The 26,426-nt window shown below is 36.2% G+C and overlaps 1 protein-coding gene across 10 annotated transcripts in view; it reads left to right on the top strand.

Moving 5' to 3' along the window:
- The window catches only part of ADGRB3 (adhesion G protein-coupled receptor B3), a 459,919-nt gene that overhangs the window by 403,272 nt on the left and 30,221 nt on the right, over positions 1-26,426 (top strand). For 9 of the 10 annotated variants that reach the window (XM_064650227.1, XM_064650228.1, XM_064650224.1 and 6 more), the window contains 6 exons: positions 9,475-9,625; positions 10,182-10,251; positions 15,119-15,185; positions 17,339-17,424; positions 20,856-20,954; positions 21,286-21,457. In XM_064650227.1, the coding sequence (XP_064506297.1) occupies positions 9,475-9,625; positions 10,182-10,251; positions 15,119-15,185; positions 17,339-17,424; positions 20,856-20,954; positions 21,286-21,457 (645 nt within the window). The remainder of the gene's footprint in view (positions 1-9,474; positions 9,626-10,181; positions 10,252-15,118; positions 15,186-17,338; positions 17,425-20,855; positions 20,955-21,285; positions 21,458-26,426) is intronic. The other variant, XM_064650225.1, reaches the window with a different exon arrangement.

Raw genomic sequence — 26,426 nt, 5'->3', positions numbered from 1 at the left:
ACTCCAGAGGGACATTCCTCTCAACTGTGCTCTGAACCACTCTTTTCTTTAGGTGCAGTCATTGCTGACTCATGTGTAACCCTTGTGCTTAGCTCAGCCACCTCTTCATTAGCCATCCTGGCTCATTGCCCCTAGCTGCTCACACAGCTCTCACTGTGAAATTTTAAATAAATTAAAGTTGGGAGGACTTGGGACCTTTGGAACATGGGTTGGTCATCATTCTAATTAATTGTTGGCTCTTGTATTCTTCATTCTTCTCCAAACAGGTATAGCCATATAGCTAATGCAAACTAGTATTTTTGTTTGCAACAAACCAAAGAGAGATCTAAAAAACTGACTATATTTATGTGGTAAACTGAAATGATTATACAGCACATTGTATGTTACAGCCAAACAACTTTTGCTTCATGTTAATGCAGTTGTCTCATTATTATATCTCTTCAAACCTGCCAAGAGCATTTGTCTTCATTTAAGAGAGCATACTGCACATTCCATATTTTAAAATTTAAGCAATATGGAATTTTCAGAATGTAAAAACAGTTCCTGAAAAACAACTGTCCTGAAAACCAAAGTATAATAACATCAGTGAAGCTTTTTTATTATTTATCCATAGTGCATACCTTAATTTGCATAGTTCCCAAGTAAACACAGTTGTTTCTGACAGTCCAGTAGTACCACTCTGACAGACAGCATGCATTTTCTTTTTTGTCTTGTCTCCAGTTACAGAGACTTTTCAGGCCAAACTGGGCATTCATCGATATCAGTCCAGTCCCTTCTGTCACATTGAACCTTCAGTTCTGCTTCTATATTGCTATTACCCACAATGATGTACTAATTTAATAAGTTTAATTCTTCAATGGTTTTCATAGACCAGGTTGATTTTCCTTGCCTATCAATTCTGAACACAAACCTATATTTTATGCACAAATCTATATTTTATCCGTCTTTAAATAATAAATCTTTCAGAGTTAATAGTGCAAAAGCTCTAAAGGCTATTTTTATAAATCAATTTTTCAAGGCTGCATCACCTTCGATTTAATTTTTTTATTGTCATTCCTCAATAGCTCAGTAATGAAGAAGTTGTTTTAACAAAGCATGCAGGTGATTTCCACATTTTTACCTAAACTGAGCATTATTACTTTACACTCAAAAGAGTTGGGTTGTTTTAAAAAAAAGCAAACAAACCAACCAAAGAAACAAAAAAAAACAAACAAGAAGACAACTAGGAAAGCATGTCCTCTGGCACAGTGAAAAATCACTATTACAACACTGTGATAGCAATTTGAGACTAATTAGTCGGGAAGGAATTGAAAAATTTGTATTTAAATTGATTTTATGCTTCACAATTTAAAGGGCTTCTTATTTTTCTTTTATATTTGCCTGAAAACCTGCTGATCTGAGTTTCAGAAACTTCAAAAAACTTTCCTGTGAGGCCACAGTTAAAATATTAAGTTATTTTGTCCTGACAGAGTTGACATTTACCTTGTTTAAAGTGTTTAACATCAAAGCCAACATAATAAATTCGTGATGTGAAGTAGACCATATCCACTTACTAGAAAAATATTAATCCAATACTTTGTAAACATTTAAAACACTTACAAATAGAAGCAAGATCACAAGCCTCTGCTCTTGCACCTTTCATTCCTTATTCTATAGGTGTAACACCCAGTATAAAGCCCACTTAAATTAATGGGAATCTTTCCACTCACTTTTGAATTAATCCTGTAGTAGAGGATCCTATTCCTTCATTTCCTACCTGCCCAGAAAAATATACATGTTCACAGCACAAAGGCAGGAACGGAAGAGATTTCCTTCCCAGGTTTTGTAATAGAAGAAATTAAGTTGCCTCTGAGTAACCTGTCCTGTGATACTGCTTGTATAGAGCTCATTTGCTTAAATATAACATGGCAATAACAATCCAAACCAGGAGGAAGACTAAAATGAATGTGAGTGTAAGGAAACCATATGAGAACTGCCTTCCACCTGGCTTTCAATTTAGTGTAGGCATGCCACCAAGAAAGCAATTCTGAGTTAAGCAATACAAACCTGCACTTTGCACTGACAGTCTCCAGAGAATGCCATAAACACGAAATGGATTTTACTGTCTCATATGTTAGTCATAGCTGAGCATAATATGAATTATTCAGCTGAACTTCTTGCCTCTATTCCACCTAGTAACCAAAATGAGCCACAAATATTTGTATAATTCTGATGCAAATTAGCACACTATGGCTTCCATCCCTATAGCTGAGCCAGGGCAGGCAAACAGTTGTGTGCAAGCTGACCATCACACAGGTTTCCTGGCCCAGGTTTTCTTTCAGTCTGTGTGTGGGCCTGGGTTGGGAGAGCAATTTTTGGCCCAGGTCAAAGCTGTGCCAAGGAGTTCACTAACAATTTATGCACATGCCAATGAGTAAAAGATACCTTTACTGTTGCTAGCATGGACATTCTGCCATATGACAGGAAAAGGAAGGTTTGAACAGCAGCAAGCTCCTTTAAGGAATTCTTTTTCATCCCAAAAGAGAGCAGCCTATTCTTTCACATCTAGCTGATAGAATGATTTTGTACTATGTACATTATAAGGTCTGGAGAAGAATAATGACTAGCAGGGGAATTAATTTGAATGAAAAGCAGCAGTTCTCTACAGACATAACTGAGGGATGCCAAAGCACTACTATATGGTATCAGATTTAAACGCAGAGGTTATTGATATGGCTGATAGAATTGACAGCTATCAAGGGAGAACTTTGAAGAAAAGTAACTGCAAAGGGCAGAAGCTAAAAAGAAGGGTCTCTATACTTTTAGTGGATCAGATATGAACAGCATTTCTATTGCTGGACTCTGCACCTGGGAAAAAATGGGAGACATTCTTACTAATCCTCATAAGTAAGCATCAAAAAAGATTGTGAGTGCTTTACTCACAGAGAGATGATTTCTAGAAATCCCTTTGAGGTCAATGTTGGTAAAAGAGGAGCAGGAACTGAATTTGTCAGTAAAGTATGTAGAGAAACTTTAGGTGAAATAAGAAGACATATGTAAAGTGTATATGGAAAGCACAAATGCAGAGAAAACTTACAATTTTGAAGTGTCAGTTTGCTTTCATACATACTTACAATATTGCACTAGGATCACTGCAGTTATAGTGTCAGATAAAAAGACAGACTCCAGAGGAGAAGAAAAATGAACCTTAAATAGGAAAAAAAAGCCTTAAACCAAAATAATTGAAAAAATTTTACTGCACCCTGAGACTGGGCATGTGAAATGGTCCCAAAATTTATCAACTGTTGTGATAACTTGCACATGAGTACAAAAAACCCCCAACCAAAACCAAAACCAAAAATAACATTTAAACTTGGGATTGCAGTGCTGTTGATGATAAAGATGTCCTTCGTGAAAATATAGTTGTAAACTAAACCAAAGAAACTGCAGAAACAGCTGGGTCATTTATAGCCAGCTTATGTGCTATTTATCAGAAGCTAGAAAGGCATCTTGCTTGTTGTGGGCAAAAAAATGATTGAGTAGAAGTACAAAAAATGGAGTGTCCTTACTTGTCACTCATTATCTTTGTGAGGGAAATCACCTAACTACTCAAAACCTACTGCTGTTGTGCTAAAAAAGTAGTTTACTTTTAAAATCCAAATAAAGGCTACCATTCACATTGTCTTGTACCACATAGAGAATCCTGCAGTATAATAATTAACTGTGCATAGCTCATCACACAAATGTTCATGAAGTCAAATGCTAATTATTTTGGACTATCATGTCGGACATCAGAACACAATGTAATGAAGCCTTCAACTTGAGCCTACAACTGCTAAGGACATTGGAAAAGATTTTTATAACATCCTGAAGTTTTTCTGAGAGTTCATTAAAGTAAACAGTTTCATAGCTGTTGGTTGAAAATGCAAATAACATTATTTTAGTACGATTATTTCCACTACACTGCTAATTTCAATATGAGTATCAGATTTCCTAAGTTCTCTGCTTGAACAAGGGGTTTTAGCAGCCGTTGAGCCTGTCGAAATAAAAGAACACTGGGTTTTTTAAATTATATATTCAGAGCTTTATGATGCCAGTAATATTAATGATCCTGGAAGAGAAACTTGAAAGACTATAGCTATGATTTTTCAGGCATTTAAGATCTTAACAGTTTCAACTATGTTTGCAACTAAAGAGACAGTCTCCCTTGCCATATTTTTCTGATCGAAAATATGTCCTTCTTCCAGAAAAACACTCCTGAGAAGACAGTTCTTGCTTCTTTGTCCCACAGTCTCTGAATTCCATCTATTTTATCATGGCAGTTTACTCCATAAATAAGTATTTAATCTAGCCTTCAATATTATCTGACCAATATATTGTATCCCTGTATTCTGACAGTGTCTATTGTCTATTTTAAACTGAAACAAATCAGTTTAAAAATAAGAAATAAGAAAAAATAAAATTAAGAATAATAAGCAACATTTTCTTTTATGAATGTATATTTTTGATTTAGAGATTTATATTTTTGATTTGATTCATAGTTCAGCATTTGAGAGTCACAAAAAAGCCAATAAAATACACCAATTTTGTCATAGAATTACTTTTCTGTTCTTTACTATGCCCTTTGCATTCTTTTTGTTTTGTTTGTCCTTTATTTCATTTATTCTTTATTGTGGTCTTTAAGTGTTCATTGTGAACTCAGTGCATGGTCACAACATCATAAGAATAAAATTAGCACCCATTTAATTTATCTCTTTAGGCCTATCTCCTCAGAGATAAATCAAGGGCAAGGTTTTTTCCATGTCCAAGAAATTTTATTATTTAAATGATTTTCTACTACTTCTCACTTTTACTTCCTTAGATAATCCAGCTGAGTGGATTTTAGTCCTGTTCATTTTGCTATCACCAATGCAGATTTCAAATTTCATGTTTATTTTCCAATAGCATCCATTCTTATACTGTTTATCACAACTCAGAGACAGGCAACAAGTTTTTTGAAGAAAAAAGAACCTGTTTCAGGGCAAGACAAATCAGGTGTCCTTACTTAGCCCTCTTTGTCTTTGTGTGGAACATTGTGTGGAACTGCTAATAAAAAACAGAAAAACACTCTAGTATTAAAAAAATCTCACTGTTCTATTAAAAAAACCCCAAACCACAACAGCCAGATGCTCAAAAATTTTTGATAAATTCTTATTTTAAGTTTACATTTATGACCTACTTTTGTAGGTCATAAAAATTGATGTGTTCTCTTATTCATCATTCTTACATTAAAAATATTAATTACTAGAATAAGTAGCTTTGAATTTCTACTGTTTTTTACATTTCCCAGCTGTGTTCAGTACACTCATTTGAAGTGGATGTCTTACAAGTATAAGAGAAGGAAATAATTTGATACCTGGTGTGTGTTCTTGCTTTCAATAGTATATTGTTTATTAAAAAGGGATGAATGGTCTTACTTAGATATTCCAGATAGCTAAACACCTGAGACTCAATTAAAGTTCATGAAACTAGGCATTCTGAGGACTGAAAAGAACTCCCTTCCCCCACTTGTAATTATAATTAAATATGGGGAGCTGAGAGCAAAAGCAATGGGAGGAAGAGGAGGTTAGAGAAGTTGACTTAATTTCAGTCTTGAAGAAATAATAAATTAGGCTGTTAAAATTCATCTTGTTGCAAGTTGACAGGTGCTCAGCACATGTAATTAATTCAGTGAGTTTTAATAAACTAGAACTAGAAGCAAATAAGAAACATCTCGTAAAGCAGTGGGGAAGACGTGTACCACTATATCCTGGTGCCCATATGCTGACATACTGTAGTTCTCTGTGAGTGATGGGCCACAAGGCCCATGAATGATGCTGCTGCATGTGCAGGAAAGTGAGGGGAGGTACTGGTCCTTGGTAAGGAAGGAGAGGAGAGGAGGGAGCGACTGGAAGTAGTCCATGACTTGGTGAGAATGAAAAAAATGTTAATAAATACTCACTAAATTTAGACATACTCTCACTTATGGCTAGGCTTCGCGAATGAAGATTTGGGAAGGCTCTATCCACATTTGTTACAGGCACGCTGGTGGCTTATGAGGCCAATACGTGACAGACATATCCGATTGCAAAAGGCACAGCAGAAAGACTCCTTAGGTGGTATATTCTGCAATACACGGTTCTTTCTGCGTTGCCTTTTTTCCTCGAGAGTGATCCTGCGTGTGTTCTCAAAGGAGACAGCTGCGTTATAGATGGTGTGTCTCCAGGCCTCCTGATTGGAGGCCAGAGTAGACCAGTTATGGTGATCAATATGGCCAAGGCTGAGATGTTGTTTCAGGGAGTCCCTGTATCTTCTCTTCGGGGCTCCTCTCATGTGTCAGCCAGTGGCAAGTCCACCATAGAGCAAGATCTTAGGGAGGCGGTGGTCCTTCATCCTTGAGACGTACTCTGCCCATCGCAGCTGTGTTCTCATCAACATGGCCTCTATACTTGTGACTGCTGCTTGTTCTAGAACAGATGTATTTGTCACATAATCTGACCAGTGGATGTTTAGGATTGTATGGAGGCAGTGTTGATGGAAGCGTTCTAGGAGTCGCAGGTGGTGGCGGTAGATGACCCATGATTCGGAACCATATAAGAGAGTAGACAGCACTATGGCTTTGTAAACACTGATCTTGGTGCTTTTCTTCAAGTGTTTATTACAGTTTAATTACCTAGGTAGCCTCATCTCCTCAGATGGTAAGATCGACGGAGAGATAGACAACAGGTTAGCAAAGGCATATAGTGCCTTTGGAAAACTCCACAAAAGAGTATGGCGTAGACATACTCAATGCCCCATTTAATAACAATGTTTGGTGAAAATGAATTTTTGTTCCTATTTGGAAATTGGCTTCCCAGATACAGCACTTTCCCAGACTGAACAGTGTTGTTTGCTTATTTATTTATCGAAGAGGAAGAATAAAGAAGTACGTAAATCCAGATTTCCAGTGTGGTATTGGATAACCATGCTGAACCCATGGCTATGCCTGGGAGGGGCCAGGTTTTGTTTGCCAGGACTGCTTCTCTGGCGGGAGAAGGAGGGAGACTGAGTTCACTGCAAGCACTGCCAGCACACGAGTCTGTCATCAGGATCCCACAGTGGTTGTTAGGTGATGTTTTGAGGCTGATTTGCATGTTTCTGATGGCATATGATGCAAATATGCTGTCATATCAGTAATACAGACTTACCATTGTTGTTCATTAAAGACCCCTGTCTGCTACTCAGGAGAGTTAGATTTAATCAGCAGTCATATATTCCAGCTAGAGCACAGACCACCTTTCATAAAACTTGCTTCTGTCTTCTCATTTTGTGCTCAACATGATCATTAACATTTTCATCACAGTTCTTTCTTCAACAATAGCCATGTCCACATTTGTCTTAGATTATCATCATCTATCTTTCCTTCAATACAGGGGATAAATTATGGATTAAATCCTACAATCTATACTCAAGTCAACCATAAGAGTTAGCAATGTTTTCACCAAAAAGATCAGGATGTTTGTATTTGCATTATTTGTAAGAGAAATAGTATATTTTTTTCAGAGTAATGCTATGTTTTACCTATGCAATTCCTTCCTAAAAGATTCTTCAATATTCCTCAAAAGCAATTTTGTTGTCAAATTCTTCTCCAACAGAACATGCTAGCTTTCGCAAGAACATTGATAGGAAAGCAAATTAAAGTTACATAGTAGGAATTCGTAACATATGAACCAGCTAGTTAAAGGAAGGCAATTTCTGCATTTTCTGTTATATTTATTCTGTGTTTCTATGCAGAGCTTTAATTTTAAGTAAATGGAATTTTTGTTTGTATACAGGAAATACTGCTAGTCAGGCTTTAACTGGATAGATTTTATGAATCCATATACCTTAGGGACATCTGAACATAAGAATTAGTGGTAAAACCTAGGGTGGAATGATTAGTGCATTTTCAGGATCTGCTGGTTTTTTCCAGTTTACATTCCTTGCATTTTTTAATATTAACAATAATTCTCTTGCATATAATTATATAGAACCCCTTTCCCTAGATTTAAATAGACAATTTGACCCAGGATTAGAAGGCAAGGTGTTTGTCACATCTGCAAATTTCAGCAGGAAATCATTAAGTTCTGACTTAATGTTCATAAATTTTTGAAAGAGGTTGATATCAGCTAATGCTAGTATCAGATGGTATCAGCTATCAGCTATGTATTTGAGATAACTATTGAAGTGAACCATAACAATTGATTTCAGATAAGAAACTGGGAAAATTAACACCACAGAAAATTCAAAACAAAATTTATTTTAAAGTAATTAAGAATAGAAAATGAACTAAAAAACATGCATGCTGTGATATATGGGTGTCATATATGTCATATCCTTCCTACCAGCCTTTATCCAACAATATATGCAAGCAGTTATAGCACTTATAACTAGGAAGGTGCCTATTTTCTCCCTAAATAGTTTGCTCTATTGGGATTTTAGTAAAAAAGAACTGACTAGCCTTAATAAAAGGATAAGCATAAGGTAGCTATTAGATGTGTATGATGCATAAAGAAATAATCATAAAGTAATATCTACATTTCTCAACTCTAAATTTGCATCATTAATATTGGGGGTGTGAACTGTTTTGATTTTTTTAATCTTGTCATAATTTTGATGGTTTAAATTGTGATAGATTGTGCTAAGGATATTTTCAACATTACTGGTTTGGTTTTGGTTCTGGGGTATGATGCAGACTGCATTTTATAGCCTGCTACTGGCATTTTAAGTAACACAGTGGAGGGCAGATCATCATTTATGCCAAGAAGCTCATTTATGTAAGCTACAATGTCAAGTTTAATTAAGGGCTACAGTCACAAAAGAAAGCTGATTGCACGTGCTCAAAATACTTTTCAGATGACAAATGACTGATACCCATAAAAACAATATCCAGGATAATTGTTAAGGTTATGATACTTAAACCAGCCTAAAAAGGTCTAAGGTGGTATATTCCAATGGGTTAATGTTCTAAAAGATTGAAATAAAAAAAATCAAAAAATCAAAAAATCTATTACATAAAATTCAGATTTATAGTCAGGCTCTTTCTACATGGAGGAAAGAAAATATAACTGGCAATTAGGAGCATTTGTATCCCCATATTTTCTTTGTTGAGCGTAGTGAGATTTTATAATCAGTAACTTATAACTGGCTTACCAGAATGGCTTTTTGATGATCCCTGGTCAAAGTAAATGTGCAGAGAAAATTCTGCTAGCGTGATTTATTTTGTGTTCTTTGTCCCTGCTTGAAACATTCAGTGTTTGGGAAAACAAGTCAAATCCTCTTCTGCTTAATCCCCATCAACATCTCTCCTTCTCTGTCTCTTTATGGCCACCACATCATAAAGGGAGAGTTGATGCTAAAGATAAAGGTCAAGATGATAGAATATGACAATTCTTTGAATTGAAAAGAGGAATGAGTGTCCCTAAGTATTCAGCATGAGCTTCTCTTTGCTCCCTGCAGGGCATCTGCACCACAACCACCGCATTTTTACACTTCTTCTTCTTAGCTTCATTCTGTTGGGTTTTGACAGAAGCGTGGCAGTCATACATGGCTGTTACTGGAAAAATTAGAACACGGCTCATAAGGAAACGTTTCCTGTGCCTTGGATGGGGTAAGGCATTAAAATTATTCCTAAAAATCACTGGAATGAAAAATTTAATGCAGCAACGGTGTCAGGAATATAATAATTTCCTTCATTTAACCTGAAACCAGACAGCATGTTACTAAAAAGAAAACTAGGTAAGGAGTCTTTCCACTTTATCTCAAGCTCAAGCTCTGCTGGTGTATATTGTAGCATTCTTTTATAAGTATGTTTTAACAAAATTTTAGAAGATTTTCAGCAAAGTACTGTAATATCAAGAAATCAAAATGAAACAAGACAAAAACTTCTCTGAATATTGATGAAGTCTCCTTCTAGTTCTCTTTAAGACCTGACAAATGTACCAGTAATTTAAGTACATCAAAGTGGTACACCGTGGGCAGAAAACAGTGTCCTCCTCCCTGCCAGTGCTTCAGAAAAACAAATCCTGCAACTGTGCTTCATTAAATAATTCATTCCGTATAAAATTGGCCATTTTGCATTAGCTTGCCCTGTCATTTTTTGTCCAGGCAAAACAGCGATATTTTACTCAGCATCTGATGATTATTACTGTTTTGTTTTTTTTCAGGATTGCCAGCATTAGTGGTTGCAATATCAATAGGCTTTACCAAGACAAAAGGATATGGAACAGCCCACTAGTAAGTCAATCTGAAATGATAAAATATGTTTTTAATTATCAAGATTGTCATACCCATCAGGAACTGCCTGGCATACGCTAAAGGCTCTACAGCTATCCATTCACACTCGGAACTGGCCTAAGAGTGACTGAGTGATCCACAAAAGAACAAAGAGAAAACAGTATGCCAGTCTTGGACTGAGCTCAGCAAAGCACCAGACACCCTGAACTTCTTGTGAAGTTTTGAAATAGCAAGCTTTTAAGAAACACAGAGGATTAGGTCCACTTAGACACATAACATTTAATAGATTTACAAAAGAGAATGTTAAATGTTATGGCTAGCCTCTGCCAGCCTTTAAACATGTCCGAAACTGTACTGGCAAGAGTCTCTTTGGCACCTAGGTTTCTGTGCACCAAGTGCATACCTTGACTTTAATACTCATGAACTGTTTGGAGCCAAAGCCCTGCAGATGTCTAAAAACAGTTCTCCCATCCAGCCCCTCTCTCTTGGAGAGCCTGATCCAGCTGATTTCCTGGACTGGGCTTTACTTGAGAGACAACCAGGAGGAAATCTGTGCACTTCATTTACATTCAACCAATACATTTCCTGTTTAGCCACCTGGCTGGTTCAAGTGTGTATTTAGCACCTTGGAAAATTCACTCCACAGAAGACTGCCCTTTGGTCTTCTGATGAAGAAGGAGCTGGGGCTGAGCCTTCCTCCTGCCAGTGGAGAGCTCCAAACACCATTATATATATGAGAGTATGTTTCCTTTGGTTGGCCTATTTGGAACTCTCTTCACGTTGCCTAAGAAATTAAATATGCATCTGGACAGAAAGAGAGGAAATATGACTCCGTAGTCTGTTAATGAGGGCATTCATCAGAGATGTGGATGAGTGAGGTCAAGACTTCGCTTCAATGAATATTTAATTATTCCTCTTAGCATCATCATTGAGTGAGATCAGGATTCCCCCTCCCTTCCCTATGTGTCTCACCATCTTGGCACATGGCGGGGGAGGCTTCAAGCCCTCACTCCGGGACTGGATGGGAAAGGATTCAAAACCAAATCTCCTCTGCAATACCAGCTCTAACCACTGAACTTTTATAATTTTAAATGGTGACAACATGCATCTTGAATTTTTTAATTAGGAATGTCTTATGTAATGGAAGTGCTTAACTTGCACTTAGAGGTGGCAAGTGAAACAATGGTCTTATTTCTCTTTTGGGTGTTACATTGAGGACCTTCTCCTCTGACATTTTTTCTGACTATTGTGCTTATCTTGCTGGCTTTTTTATTATTTAGTCCTTGAACCAGGACTGGGGAACCATATAGGCTGTGAGAATTACAAATTACCAAAGAACAATGTCAAGACCCCACTGGGGATGTAGCTTTGTCCCTTGCAGGATTTTCTACTGAAATCATTCATATGTGAGCACTTGCTTTAGTTACCATTGCTTCCTGCTTCCTTCCTGAGCTGAATGCATTTTTAAAAGGGGATATACTGAAATATTCAGACAAAGCAACAAATCATTCATTAAGGGTAACCTGTAAAGTAAAAAAGAGCAGGTCTCTGTATATGTAACAGTTCCTCTCCCAGATTTCAAATTTAGCTGACAAAGTACTGTGGAAGAAAAGAACAAATGGATGTGTGCAAGGGACAAACAGAACCATAACACAGCTTTCTCATCTTATTTGCAAATATATTTTATTGGCATTTGACATCAGAATTGCATAAAGAAAACAGTGAAGGCAATTTCTCCTCCATCGCCGGCTGATGTGGTGTCCCACTCCAGAAGGCAGCAAAGAATTTTGTCCCATGACAACTGTTGGGTGGTGTAAAAGGAGAGCACCTGTCCTGCCCCTTCTCCCATAACTAAAGAACTTGTGTAACTTTTTAAACTGCTTACACTATATTTTGCCAGTTTGACTGCAATCAATTACACACATACTGCCATCAGAAATGTATTCTGCTGCAAACTATTCCTGTTCTATACGATGCTGATTTTGAAAATGAAGGTTTCAAATGGAGAACATTAAAAGTGAAAATTGAGGAATTTATTCCAGTCTCATAGTCCCACACATGAAGAGATTCATGGAAAGGGAGAAGGTCCAAGGATCTTTGAAGCAGATCTCAGTTTTGTACAGTATATATCAGAATTGTTCACACTGGAACAAATTCTGTGATCGTCAGTCTCTGCATCCTAATTATTAGACAGTTGTATTTCTGTACATTTAAAACTAAATGTGAACTTCATACAGACACTTATAGTGATATAGATAGAGAAGATGAAGGGATTTCCTAAAAATAATTTAAAAACCACAGAGAAAAGTTTTTAAATATTTCAGGTTGTCTGAAAAAGATGTGTGTACAAAAGCTTAATAGCTTTTCCCAACTGTTACTGTAAGACTAATAAATATTTTTGCTACCTCCCTTCAGATGATCACAGCTATGAAAGCATCACTACTACATGTTATAGTTAATAAACCTGCATGAACTACTCATGTTTACATTCAGTACTAGTTCTAGGAATTCATTATATCAGCAAAAATTAAAATTCTGTTGTAGTCGTGTTCTTGCCATGCTCTCTTAAGAGAAGAAACTGTACTACTGGAGAGCATCAAACAACTCTCAAAATGTACAGGACACAGGAGCAAGTGTGCAGATACTTCATCACTCAGCAGAATTTTATGACCATGTAGCATGATCCTATAAAACCACCAGTGGCTGCTCTTAATACTAATCAAATTATATGGCCTTCTGCTATGTGCACATCAGGGAAAAAGAAGACGGAACAGGAGAATAGAATAAAACCAACTATAAAACACTGAAAAAAAGCTATCAGAGCAGAGAAATAGAAAAGAAGATGGAAAAAAGAGTAAAAAACTGACAATTGCTTTGTGTTGTAAGGGCACCTGAAAATCTATCTTCAGAATGTCTTCAACAGAAAAAGAATGGGAAAAAGTGAATTTCAGAGTCATCAACTAGGCAATGTCAAATATGTTGCAATAATGATGTCACACATTAGTGAAAATCCAGACTGCTGAAAATTCAGATTGTGTAAAGAAAAGAGGACAACATCTACATTTTTACCAGCTCTGCCTCTAAACGGAAATCACTCTTTTCAGCAACTGTTTTACTTGAGGACATGGAAGAGGAAAGGAACACTTCTCCTTTGGTCTTAAAGATTTTTAGGGTAGAAACTGGTTTTGTTTTATTTAAAAACAAACAAACAAACACCCCCCAAAAAAAACAAACAAAAAAGCACACCAAAAAAACCCCAAGACCAAACAAACAAAAAAAACCAAAAAAACCAAAACAAACAAACAAAAACAAACAAAAAACCACACAAAACCAAAACAAAACAACCTTCCTGACACTTTTTTCAGCACAGGTATCTGAAATTAACTTTCAAATACAATACATCAGCTATTTTTATGAACTGATTCTTCTGTCTCCCAATAAACACAAAAATTTTAATTACATATCTTAATTACACAGACTGATCACCTTTCATAAGTTTGAACATTCATACTGGTGAGGAAATGCACTATGAATATATTTCTCCCTCTCAGAAAGATTCTGACCATACCTAACATACCTTTGGAAAAAATAGCAAGAAAAATTGCAGATTTTGAAAGCATTTTTTTGACATTACAAAAATAAATTGAACATTACTGCTGTAGTTGATTTTTGAGGTAGGATGTATAATAGCTTGAAGTGTATTAAGATTTTAGCACCATGGCAGATAGGAACTATTTGCATCCATTTATCGTTCCAGAATTTAGCACACTGGTGCATTTGGGTTCATGTGACAGTTTTCACATGGCTTCATTGCAGTGGAAAACAATTTTATTCTTTGTAGTGCGAGTACCAGCCCTAACAGACCATTAATATTATGATGTGCTTGCATTTAATTTACTTAGTTTTCAAAAGTACAAAACCACTACTATAAAATAAAGAACATATGCATGATTCTGACGTGAATGTTTCTGGATGTCAGATCTAAGTAAATTATTTGAATGCATATACTTGAGCTTTCTTATAGGTAGGTGTGATCATGCATTCAAATAAACATGCAGTTCTTTGAATGTGTAATCACTGGGAAAATAGCACAGCTGCATTTACTTCAGTGTGTGAAGCTCCTGATCTTTTGCAGATATGAAAAGTTTTACATCATGGTATATAAAATATTTAGAATCTGATCCTATAAGTGCTCTGTGTTTGGAAATCTGATGATTTTCAGTGAAAGCTCTGATGCGGTATGACAAACTCTGTAAGATTAGTAGGTCTCCAGAAAATACAGTTTTCAGATGCTTTAAAACATACATTTAAATTGTTTGTGAAATATTCCAAAGAATACAGAACAGTTAGATCATATATGATTTTTCTCTAACGGGAATATTGTCTTGAAGATGTAGTTCTAATAGTAATTATTGAATGACAGGATAGGTAGAAACCTTTTTTTTTCCCAAAGTTCTACATTACATGTACTTGACCCTTCATTGCTTTAAGTATAGAACTATCAGACATGGTAAGCTGGAAATATTTGTAGACACCTGTTTGGCAAGGCCTGTTCACTTAACTCATCATACGAGGTTAAAGGAGGTTCAAAAATACTTGCAAATTTATTTTCTATTGTGCTCTTAATGCGTTTTAGGCATTTCAGTTTATATATAATTGACATTAAAGATTTTGAAACATTAACAATTGGTAATGGAAATGCCTTTCAGCTCTCTACATCATCATATCAACAAAGCATTTCTTTTTCGTGTGTGCATATGAATCTCATATGTCAAAAAAATCTCATGCTGTAGTAATTATTGTTTTTTTGACAATGTGTTATACTTATTTTTAATTTGTGTTAGTTGTTCTCTAATGTTCTTTACAGCTGTTGGCTGTCTCTGGAAGGAGGGCTACTTTATGCTTTCGTTGGACCTGCAGCTGCTGTTGTCTTGGTAAACATTAATATAATTTCCAGTATTTTCATATGAAATGATGCTATTTCAATTATAAAAGCTTAGCTATACAGTAACATTGCATTTTGCTGTGAATACTGAGATTAGTATTGTTTAACATACCTTCAGTATTTTGAATGCATGATTCATTTAATTATATCACTTTATGCCAATTAATTTTCCGTGTTTATACATTAAGCTGTGAAAGAATAATGTACTGATTAGTGGCACAGAAAACTTTTTACAGGCATCACTGAGTTATTATCAGCGGCATCTACGCAATTGTCACTTCCTTGTGAAATTCAGTGACATTCTTGATAGAGTGCTGCTTGGCAGTGTATTGCTGTGCCAGCAAAAGCAACAGAAGGAGTGGAACCAGCCAGCAAGTTCTCCATGGCTACTGCTCTAGAAGGCAAAGAAAAAAGTCATAGTTGGAAAAATTTCTTGTTTATGTAGTAATCTTCCACATCTCTGGAAATGCATTTAGGTGTAGGATTCACTTTTGCCCGATTGTAGACATCTGCAATGTAGATTTCTGCATCTAATCTAGTTATCCCAGCTATTTTTCATTGTCAGTGGAGAAAAATACACACTTTTAGAGCTCAAACCATCAGAAATATTTCAACTGTCTACTTCAGGGTAAGATAAATTGCATCCTACCTGTGCCATCGGCTATCAGTCATCTGCTTTGCAGTCTGTATGGATTTTTCACAATAATTTGTTTAGCATTTTTCCCTTACAGATTTTGAATCTAATTCCTCTTTCCACTCCATCAATTTTATACTATGATAGTTCTATCAGCACCAGTTATTTCCGATTTTCCCTTGTAAAAGGGAATCGGTCTTACTAGTCATCAAAGATATAGCTATTTAGCTACATAAATTTTCCTGAAATGGATGTTTACTACTCCCATAGAGTTTGTCTCATCATTGCCTGGAGCCAAGCCAGGATCCATTTGTACAACTCACAGTCATGGTAGAGGAGCCAAGGATGTTTACGAAAAGCCAGTCATAATTTTCACATGGAACTAACTGTATGTTCTCTGTGTAATTGGCAAGTCTTTGTTCAGAGATGTTTGAAGTTCATAGTAGCAGTTTGCCCTACCATTAGCTAGTAGCTGTGGAAGGAGCTGTTCCATGCAGCCACTTAAGCCTAAGTGTATGAAGCCAAAGAATTATGTAACATCAGCTGAAAAATGTTAATGCTGAAAATAAAGCTGAAGAAGAGTTGGCAGGACAGACCAGTAACAAGTAGGTATTTTGGCACAGGTATTGAAAAACCTGTTTGAAAGGAAAAAAGGATTATCCTTTTCTAATAAATAAAAAAAGGAACATTGATTTAGTAGATTCAAAAATTGGTATTACCTCTTTGCAGGGCCATGTAGAAACAGGTTCATAGAGTTCATTTCAATAATGCAAATGGATAATAACAGTCATTAAGTTGTCCATTAAATGCCATTAGTATGTCCATTAAGCGCCAAAGTCTGACTGCTGAAACACTTTAAATTTTTTTAGGTTAGATCTTCAACCCATGTATGTGATCATAACACCATTTACTTTAATGGAGCTAAGCAGACTTACCCCAGGAATTCATCTGGTCCACAAAAATAGTAAACTACTGTCAATAAAGGCTCAAAACTGGCATTTTGGTGAATAACATAGACTAGTGACATAAACATAGACAAGTGACAAATGGAAAACCACAGGCTGGTTCTGCATAAGTGGGAACACCCCCTGGGACACAAATGTTTAAAAACAAACATGGTTACAGTCATCATATGTTCTGACTAGCTCTTCCCTGTGCACACAACTCAAATTTTCAATGGTTTTCCTGAAACAGGATATATTGTTTCAATTAAAACTGACAAAATATTAAAGCTATATTACTCAAGCTTCTGGCCAACAGACATGTACATAAATATAGCTTCATACCAGATAGAATTCAAGATTCAAAAACAAGCCTGTTGCAGGGTGCATATTTGTTACCCTTTTGAGAATATGGCCTCTTTTGGTGTGGTCAGGGGCAGTGCTACACCTTTCTGAAGGAAAAGAGGAGGCATTTTTCAGGCCTGTAAGATCCTTATTCTGAAGTAACAGGATACAATATTTTCTTTCAGGTACTGAAAGATCAACTATTTGTTTTCTGTTTGACAGGTCAACATGGTGATTGGCATTTTGGTATTTAATAAGCTTGTTTCCAGAGATGGAATCCTAGATAAAAAACTCAAACACAGAGCGGGGTAAGCAACAATTGGGTTATTTTAAAGTATATTAAAATTTTATCCCCAATTTTAAATTACAGATATTCACCAAAAATGCATTTGATTGTTCTGTGAACTTTTATATCAGCGTAACAGTGTGTCTAACAGATTCCATTAATCTCAAAAGCTGCTGTTGCATTATCCTGACAGAATGCAACTAAACAAACTAAACATAATAAAACACAAGTACAACAGTATTAAGTTAATAAAAATGAGAATAACATAAATCTGAGCAGAGGTTCCACAAGATTGTTACACATGTAAAGTTGTTGCAATTAGGAAAAGTGCTTTATGAAGTGTATGTATCGAAGGAACTGATTATTTTTGTCTAGCTGTCAAATTTAATGACTGGGAGGGTATGTTATTCGTTTGTGTTAACTGTTATAAAATATATCTTACAGCAATATATCCCTTAGTGAGGTCAATGTTATTCTGCCATTTTGACTATGTTAAGAATTTGCCGTTGTTCTTACATCCAAATAACATCTGCACAGGTGTATTTTCTAGATTAGTATAACAGAATTTCAAAGTAAAAAAAAATTGTTTAAAAGTGGAAAATATAAAAAGGTAAATGTAGTATTATTACCTACTTGCATTTACATTCAAATTCTGTTTGTTATCGTGAGAAGAAAGAATTATGACAGTGGTGGCATCGGAAACTGTTTTTCAGTGGATGACAATGATTTGGAGTACTGCAGCAGCAAACCTAGATTCATTGCATGGTGGAGAAAAATATTTCACAAGTCCATCATCGCCTTCTTAATGTTTATGAAACTATATTTATATTTTGAATAACGATTTTTTACAGTTAAGTTTTCTAGTATTATATTTTGGGTCAGCTTGTAGTTAACTCCACCAATATTTGCATTGCTAACAATGATAAGCAATGGTATCTTCATTTTACTGTGTATTACTGCTGTGGGTAAATTTATTGCAGTTTCACTTTAATTATTTTACCTTGTAACCAACAGTAGCATTCCTAATAAGTCCAGTTCATTAGTTAGATGAGTACATTTATGATAAATACTTCACCTGGTGTGATTTCTATTTAATATTGATTCAATTAAGTCTTTCTGGTTTTCAATTCTTTTACCATTGTCTAACAAACATGTACCAAAAGTTTTATTTTATTTCTTCCATTTTCCTACTTTTTCATTAGAAAGTAGTAATTTCTTAACCTTACTTTCTTGTCTGTGTTGTTCCATCAGCATTCCTAACTCTGTAATAACACTAGTGAAATCTATAATGTTACAAAACTACCCAAATTATTTCAAAAGTAGCAATGACTTAGTAATCACCAATTCAAATTCACATATAAGGAGCTGGAGCAGCCACAGGTTTGGCTTTGTACATTTTGTACAGGTATTCAAACTTAGATATAGCTGTATTTTTTCCAGCTACTCAATTGCAGGCCATAGAAATCTATTTGCTTATACTTTATTTTCCTCATGAAACAAATAACTTGCTTGCTAGTCGTGCAACTTAATAAAGAAATATTTTACTTAAAAATAATTTAATTTTAAAATAAATGGATAAAGTAGAGATTATTCTGTCACAAATAATCCAGTTATTCTGGGAGAACATGTAGATACCGTAATGAGAAACAATCTTAACTTGTATGATAGTATGAGATGGTGGTTTGGCAACAGCATTCCTTGATACTGCTTGGCAGATGATATCTCTTGAGTTATTCTTTGGAACATGGAAATTGGTTCAGCCTTTGACCTCCACTAAAAAAGTGATCGTCACTCCTTTCTCAAGTATCTCTTGCCAGCCATGCTCAGAAAGGCAACTTCATTCTTTCTGGCAAACATTGGGCTTATATTTGTCAAAAGTTCAGGTGTAGGATTTAAAGCAAGTGAATGGGGCAAAATATACTAACTCCATATGCCTTTTACCATCTTAATAAGCATATGGAGAATAAACACATGGGGAAAAAAAATGGTGATGGATCTAAGTCATGTTCTCAATCATTTTCCTGACAAAAGAGGTAGCATATATATAGATCCAGCCAGAAAATTTGTATTTGGGTTATATACATATGAAATTCTATTATTATTTGCAAGATTCAAAGCTGGTTTTTAGAGGTAAAAAGAATAATCCAGTCGGATAATGTTGAAGTATTGCCAGGCAAAGACAAAAGGTAATTTCCCAAGCTTAGTTTATGCTTACCTGAGGCATTTTTCTGGTTCATTCTTTAATGTATATCTTTAATTCTTGTAAATGGATGTGGATTCACTGTGTTATTTTCACACCCCACAATCATCTTATAAAAGATCAGAATTCACACTGATTTTGTACAGAAGAAACTGCATTTTTATGGGAAATATACTGCACTTTTTAATGGAAATTCTTCATTTGGTTTATCAAAATGCAACACATCGGAGTTCAATGTTGTTTTGGGCAGTATGTTAAAAGTCTTGGAATGCTGGGTTTGGCAATAACAAGCAGTTCTGTTGGTTGAAATAACTGGGAAACAAAATGAAGAGTTACCTATCTTCACCATGTTGATCACTTTCCAGATGGGAATAGGTAAAGCACCCTTCCTGTTGCATCTCAGTCAGTTACAGTTATTCCTAATTCTGATAGTAGAAAGAGAAGGAATAGCAAAAATCTTTATTTAGTTGTGTCTGGACATTGAATGCATGCTAATGAAAAAGAAAACTTAAATTCCTGGTTTCGCCTTTTAACTCTTCTGACAGGTGCCAAGGTACAATTGTCCGTACAAAATGCTTTGAGCTTAATGCTTGTGTACTGTGTTTTATTAAGAAGCCAAACAGGTCACACTTTTTTATAGTACCAACTGATATTTATTTCATCAGATTCCATACATTTCAAGCCCTGTATTCAGACCTTCACATGGCATGAATAAAACCACTCCAGATATTAGTGGACTGTGCAGGTCACTAGTATAAATCTGACTACACAGTGCTATACGTACTGATTTGAAGCTTGAATAAATTTTGCAGTTTTCTTTACCTACTAATGCTCTGTAATGGTTCATACTTTGCACTCCTCTTTTATGTGTCTTATACTCTTTCTCAAGCAAGTTTGGATGCAACAGTCTTTTAGCAGGTCTGAATAGAGGGATTTCACTTTGTGTGTCTACCCTAGCATGTGCTTATGTTTACTTCAGTGTAATGAGCAGTACTGGATATTTGGGGCCTTTTTTAGCTTAAATGGAAGAAACAGAGTTTGCATGAAATGAAGCCCCATAGCATTAACATTTAAAGCTAACAATAATGTAAAGTACAAAGTACAGTTTTGCAACAACATAGAGCATTCATTCTGAATAAACCTACTTACTTTTTCTGCATTACGTCATATTTAAAAGCTAAATTTCAGTAGCAACGTTTTTTGGTGACAATTCAATATTTTGTTCTTTTTGTGGGTGTTCTGTTTGTTTGCAGTCAGATGAGTGAGCCTCATAGCGGTTTGACGCTCAAATGTGCCAAGTGTGGAGTAGTTTCAACAACAGCTTTGTCAGCCACCACCGCCAGTAATGCCATGTTAGTCCTGATCATTTACATCTTCTTGTTACAAATCTTTTACAGTGCATGTGAGACAATAGTTTGATGATGAAAACTGTGTTTTATAACACTGTATATAGTGCTAAGCACATTTAAATACTTTTTAAGAAAAAATAAAGAAATTGCAACTGTGTTTATTAACTGAATACAGGATATTCTATAGAACATAAAAGTATGAATGTTACATTCTTGTCTGTGATTTTCAAGTTAAATTGATTTTAAAAATCCTTAAATATATTTTATATTAATAGTGAGCTTTCATTAATTTTTTACAATATTACAACGCTGCTTTTCTCCTCTTTTTCAATAGGGCATCCCTTTGGAGTTCCTGTGTGGTGTTGCCACTTCTAGCCCTGACTTGGATGTCTGCAGTTCTGGCCATGACAGACAAAAGATCAATATTATTTCAGATACTTTTTGCAGTATTTGATTCGTTACAAGGCTTTGTTATTGTCATGGTCCATTGTATTCTCCGAAGGGAGGTGAGGAATGGCTTCCCGGTTTTTCTAAAGGGCTATGCTCCTGTTAATCTCTCAACTCTCTTTTATGTTATATAGAGCTTACTCTGCAGAAATATATTTCATGGAAAGACTAAGGTATTTTATGGTGAGATGTATAGGAATGAGTGAAAAAGAGAAGGGAAGATCAGTTAATGCCAAGTGCAAAATGTCAGTATAAAACTGTACCAACTTAATTCAAGGTGTCTTTTGATCTATCCCAAGTACAGTTTATTTTCAAGTGTTAGGCTTCCCCAATATTGTGAGTAGAGGGAAATGTGAATGCAAATGCCTTTCTGAAGACAAAAAGCTATGGATTTTTACACTCTGTAAAACAGATTCAAATACAAAATTATTTCTGCTTATACTGTCCCTGAAAGAGGCCACAAGGAGGTGATGTGTTATATTCATGAAGATATACCATTCTACAAACTCAGGTACATACTAAAGTTATGGGAACAGCAAGGATGAAGACAGATGAGTGCTTTGAGAACAGTGAGGACAAGCCAGTACCCTGGCTTGCCCTTCACAGCTCAGTGCCACCTGCCTCAGGATTCATCACCACTGAAATCTGAGGGCAGAACTCCTACACAAGTGCTCTTTAATCTGGCTCTGGTGACAGCTTCTCTAACCCATCTAACCTGCTAACTAACCCCATATTTTTATTGAGATGGATTTGAGAGTAGTAGCATAACAGCTTTGTTGGCAGATCTGTAGTAATGGGGCTGTCTATCAAAAATGAGCAGGTGGAGCTGGACTGGAGAGTAGTATCCTGGTCCACTATCATATCTGTGGGCTAGTCATTTATCAGCTTCAGGATATTTACCACACCAGTAAACCAAATTATACTGTCCAGCATGGTTCCCTGTGACTGACGAGTTATTTGAAAGCACCTCAGGACTAAAACAACCAGAAAGATGTTTCAAAAAGGGGTTTTTGTCAACTCCAAGTGAGGAATCTCACACAGTGGTTTCCCTTTTCACCACTGGCACCCTTTAAACACTGAAATTTAGTATATTCATAAAAATAATTATGAATAACATAATTTATTCAAGTCTTTCAGTACTGCACCACTTTGCATGAGCTTTGTATCTCTATCCTGCACAGAATGCATAGGTGATTATCTTATCAAAGATTTAAGTTTTCAATTTTTAAAGAAAAAAATCAATAACTTGCAGAAATTGGCACCTTACATTGTGCTGATTCCTTCACCTTTAGTCGTGCTGTGAAAGGCAATGTACGTTTGTATTTCTTAGTTTATCAGCTTTCCTGTTGGAAAGGGCTTACTCCTTTAATACATTTTCTTTTTTTCTTCTTTTGACTTTCCTTTTTGTTCAGGATAAAAATATGTGCAGAATAAGATAATACTCAAGACAAATCTATTTTGTCTAGAACTGTCTTGCAATACCCTTGTTTTCTTCAGCATTTTCCTTCCCCATAAGATTTACATCTGTGAAAGAGGATAGTATCATCTGTAAATCTGAAAGTCATCATTTCACATATTCTTTTAGTAAAATGGCAAGACACTGCACCTATTTTCAGTAGAAAGAATAGTGGTTTCATACTGGTTTTGCTGTCTATGAAATTTGTGTATCCAATGGGATTTATTAATTAGCTTAGAAAGTGCATTCTACCTCCCACTTACTGTCCTAGGGAACAATTTTTGTTTTAAAATATATATATTTAGTTCCAGGTTGCATGTGAAACATTCAAAACCAAAGCAGTATGACAGCATTATGTTTCACAGAGTCATGGAATATCTCAGGTTGGAACGGACCTATAAGGATCATCGAGTCCAACTCTCTGCTTCTTGCAAAACTTCCTGAAACTAAACCACGTGACTAAGAGTGTTGTCCAGACACTCCTTGAACACAGACAGGGTTGGTCCCATGACCAATCCCCTGGGAAGTATGTTCCAGTGACTGACCACCCTCAGAGTGAAGAACCTTTTTCTAGTGTCCAATCTGAATTCCCCTGTTCATTCTATTTCCTCATGTTCTAATTCAATTTCCTTGTGTCTTAATTCCATTTCCTCGTGTCCTTTGTAAGGATTCAGAGAGACAGCAACACAGCCTTTGATTTTGATATCATTCATTTTGTCGAAAAACAGACAAAAATTCATGAGAAATTCTAAATGTAACATAGCACAGCACTGTATAAAATATAAAATAAAAAAATTTAAAAGTCAGACATTGAAACCTGCATCAGTGCAGTAATGCAGAAGATTATTTGGAAAAAATGTATTTTGACTAATGATGAAAGATGAAAATCAACAGACATCTTCCAACAATTCCTTAAGCCTTGAATTAAAGACAGGTTTCTTACTCTAATGACAGCTCTTTGCTGCAATGCTTCATTCCCAGGTAATGTTTTGACAGTGCTGAAGTGCTCATAGAAACATTCTTGTCTGACCATACTTGCAGAGAGGACTGTGGTGATAGAGGTGGAATTAGTCTCTTCTATAAGTAAACTCAATTTTCAAATTCAGAGGATACCTTGACTGGATCCAATTTTAACTCACTGTTTCTAGTGCAAGCATACACAAAAATATGTGATTATAAATATGTTCATACAGAAATTTAGAATCTTCATTGTTTATGTGTAGGCAATCAGTAGTTATGGTTTATTTTATTTACTGCTTTTTTAGCAAATCACATATATATATATATATAGAGAGAGAGAGAGAGAGAGAGATCGATATAGAGATATATAAAATCTAACTGCAAAGAATCATTACTCCCTTTAACTTCTGAGAGGAGTTGTTCCAGCAAGTCAGTCTCAGCAGTTACTCATCCTGGTTTTAACACTGAGATTCTAGAAGAAAGGCATTGATAAAACAGGTAAATAATCTATCTACACGGTATTTAAAAAAAATGACTTCATGAGAAGATTTCCCAGCGAGGTCCAAAAAACACTAAGGTTTGATTGGGTTCTCCCTTGTCAAAAAGGAGGAGGAGTTTTTCTTCAGTCCTGCCAACTTAGGGAGCAGTAAATGTACAGAGACAACTTATTCTCTAATCAGTAGACTATCTCCAGTCAAGCTAATAATAGTGATGGTGGTAGAAGACAAAGAAGCCTAAGCATATTGCTGATTGACCTCTTATTTGACAGAACACAATGAATCTTCTTTAGTCCTCCGTATTTAAATTGCAAACTGGACAAAACACTTGAGGAATTAATTAAAGCAATATTTTTCATACGGGAAAAATAAAGTAATAGAAATGTCTTCAAGAAGAGGAGTAAAAGTTGATGCACTTGAAACAATTTTTGTTTCAAGTCTGCACTTAGTTCAAATTGCATCAAAGACATAACTGTTTGCTGCAACAAGCTACTACACAGAAGGAGTTGTAACTCCTGTAAGCTATGTTTCAATCTGGCTCTAGAGAGTCTGGCTTTCTAGCTCCAGAGACCCTTAGGCCAAGACAGTGGCCATCATGCAGAGTGTGGAATGCTGTCTTTGCACTGCCCAGGTTTCCTTCCAGCTGAAAGAATAGTCTGTTACTTTTGGTTGTCTGCAAAAGCATTTAGCTCTGCCAGTGCCTGTCAGGGAAACCTTGCCAACGTATTTGTCACTCTTGATGAAAGCTACAAAGCTATCTCAGTTATAGCCTACAGGATTGATCTAATATTTATAGCGTGCCGGCACAGGCAAAACAATAATTCTGACTGTCAGGAAAAAAAAAATGGGGTGGAATATACCACCATAAAATTCAAACAAAGAGGACAGCCCTGCTTTAGTATGCCTTTATCATCATTACATTAAAAAAAAGACAGAGTTCTACAATTATATATAAAATCCCCATTTTTCCTCTTAGTTATATTGATATAAACATAAATGATGGAAACATTTGTTACTTTCTCTAGTACTCTGTATTGAAGACCTTGTGTGACAGGGCTGCATTAGGAAGCCAACTAAGTGTTTGACTTAGTTGGCACTATGTGTCATCTATTTCTGTCCAGCATCAATTCAGTGTCTTTTGGAAAGAAATTAAATCTTTCTATACTTCTGTTTCTTTACTTCTCAAATAAATATAATACTTCTTAAGCATAAGACCTCTTATAGACCATTTGGAAATTTTGGAAGAAAAAATGCAAAATAGGGTTAGGTATTATTGCTTTATGTTGTCTTCTTAGCCCAGAGAGCTTAGGGCTGTTTTTCTTTCCTCACCTTGCTGTTTAAACATCTTATTGGGCACTGGAAGATGGTGATATGTGTGTTACAGAAAAGAGAATGATAGGAGAAGTGTAGTGTGTTGACTCTGGCCAGATACCAGGTACCCACTAAAGCCGCTCTCTCACTCCCCTCTACAACTGGACAGAGGAGAGAGAAAGAAAATCAGCTAATAATTCATGAGTAGAGATAAGAGCTGGGAGAGGTCAGTGACTGATTACCTTCACAGGCAAAACAAGACTCAAAGTGGGGATAATACTTATATTTATTACTAACAGGATAAGAGCCAAAGAGTGAGAAATAAAAGTCTTAAATCACCTTCTCCCCCCCTTCTTCCTCCCATGTTCTCCCTCCTCCCCCCCATCAGTGCAGGGAGACGGGAATGGGGGTTACTGTCAGTTGTTGTTTCTGCTGCTGCTCAGAGAGAGGAGTCCTTTCCCTGCTTCCGTGGGGTCCCTTGCATGGGAGACAGTCCTTGATGGACCTCTCCAGAGCGAGTCCATCCCTCGGGCAGCAGTTCTTCCCAGGCTACTGTCCCATGGGTCACTCCTCCATGGGCTGCAGTCCTTCACAGATGAGCTGTACCAGTGTGAGTCCCCCACAAGGGCCACAAGTCCTACCCGGAAAAACCTGCTCCAGCGTGGGCTTCCTTCTCCATGGGCTGTAGGTCTCCGGCAGGACCCCACTCCATCCTGGGCCTCCCACGGGGTCACAGCCTCCTTCATGCATCCACCTGCTCCAGCATGGGCTCCTCCATGGGCTGCAGGTGGGTCTCTGCACCCT

The sequence above is a fragment of the Pseudopipra pipra genome, chromosome 3 (genome assembly GCF_036250125.1).
Source record: "Pseudopipra pipra isolate bDixPip1 chromosome 3, bDixPip1.hap1, whole genome shotgun sequence".
In the NCBI taxonomy this organism is placed as follows: Eukaryota; Metazoa; Chordata; class Aves; order Passeriformes; family Pipridae; genus Pseudopipra; species Pseudopipra pipra.
Note: the sequence above shows the minus strand (reverse complement) of the source record. Positions and strands in the feature narration are given on the sequence as shown.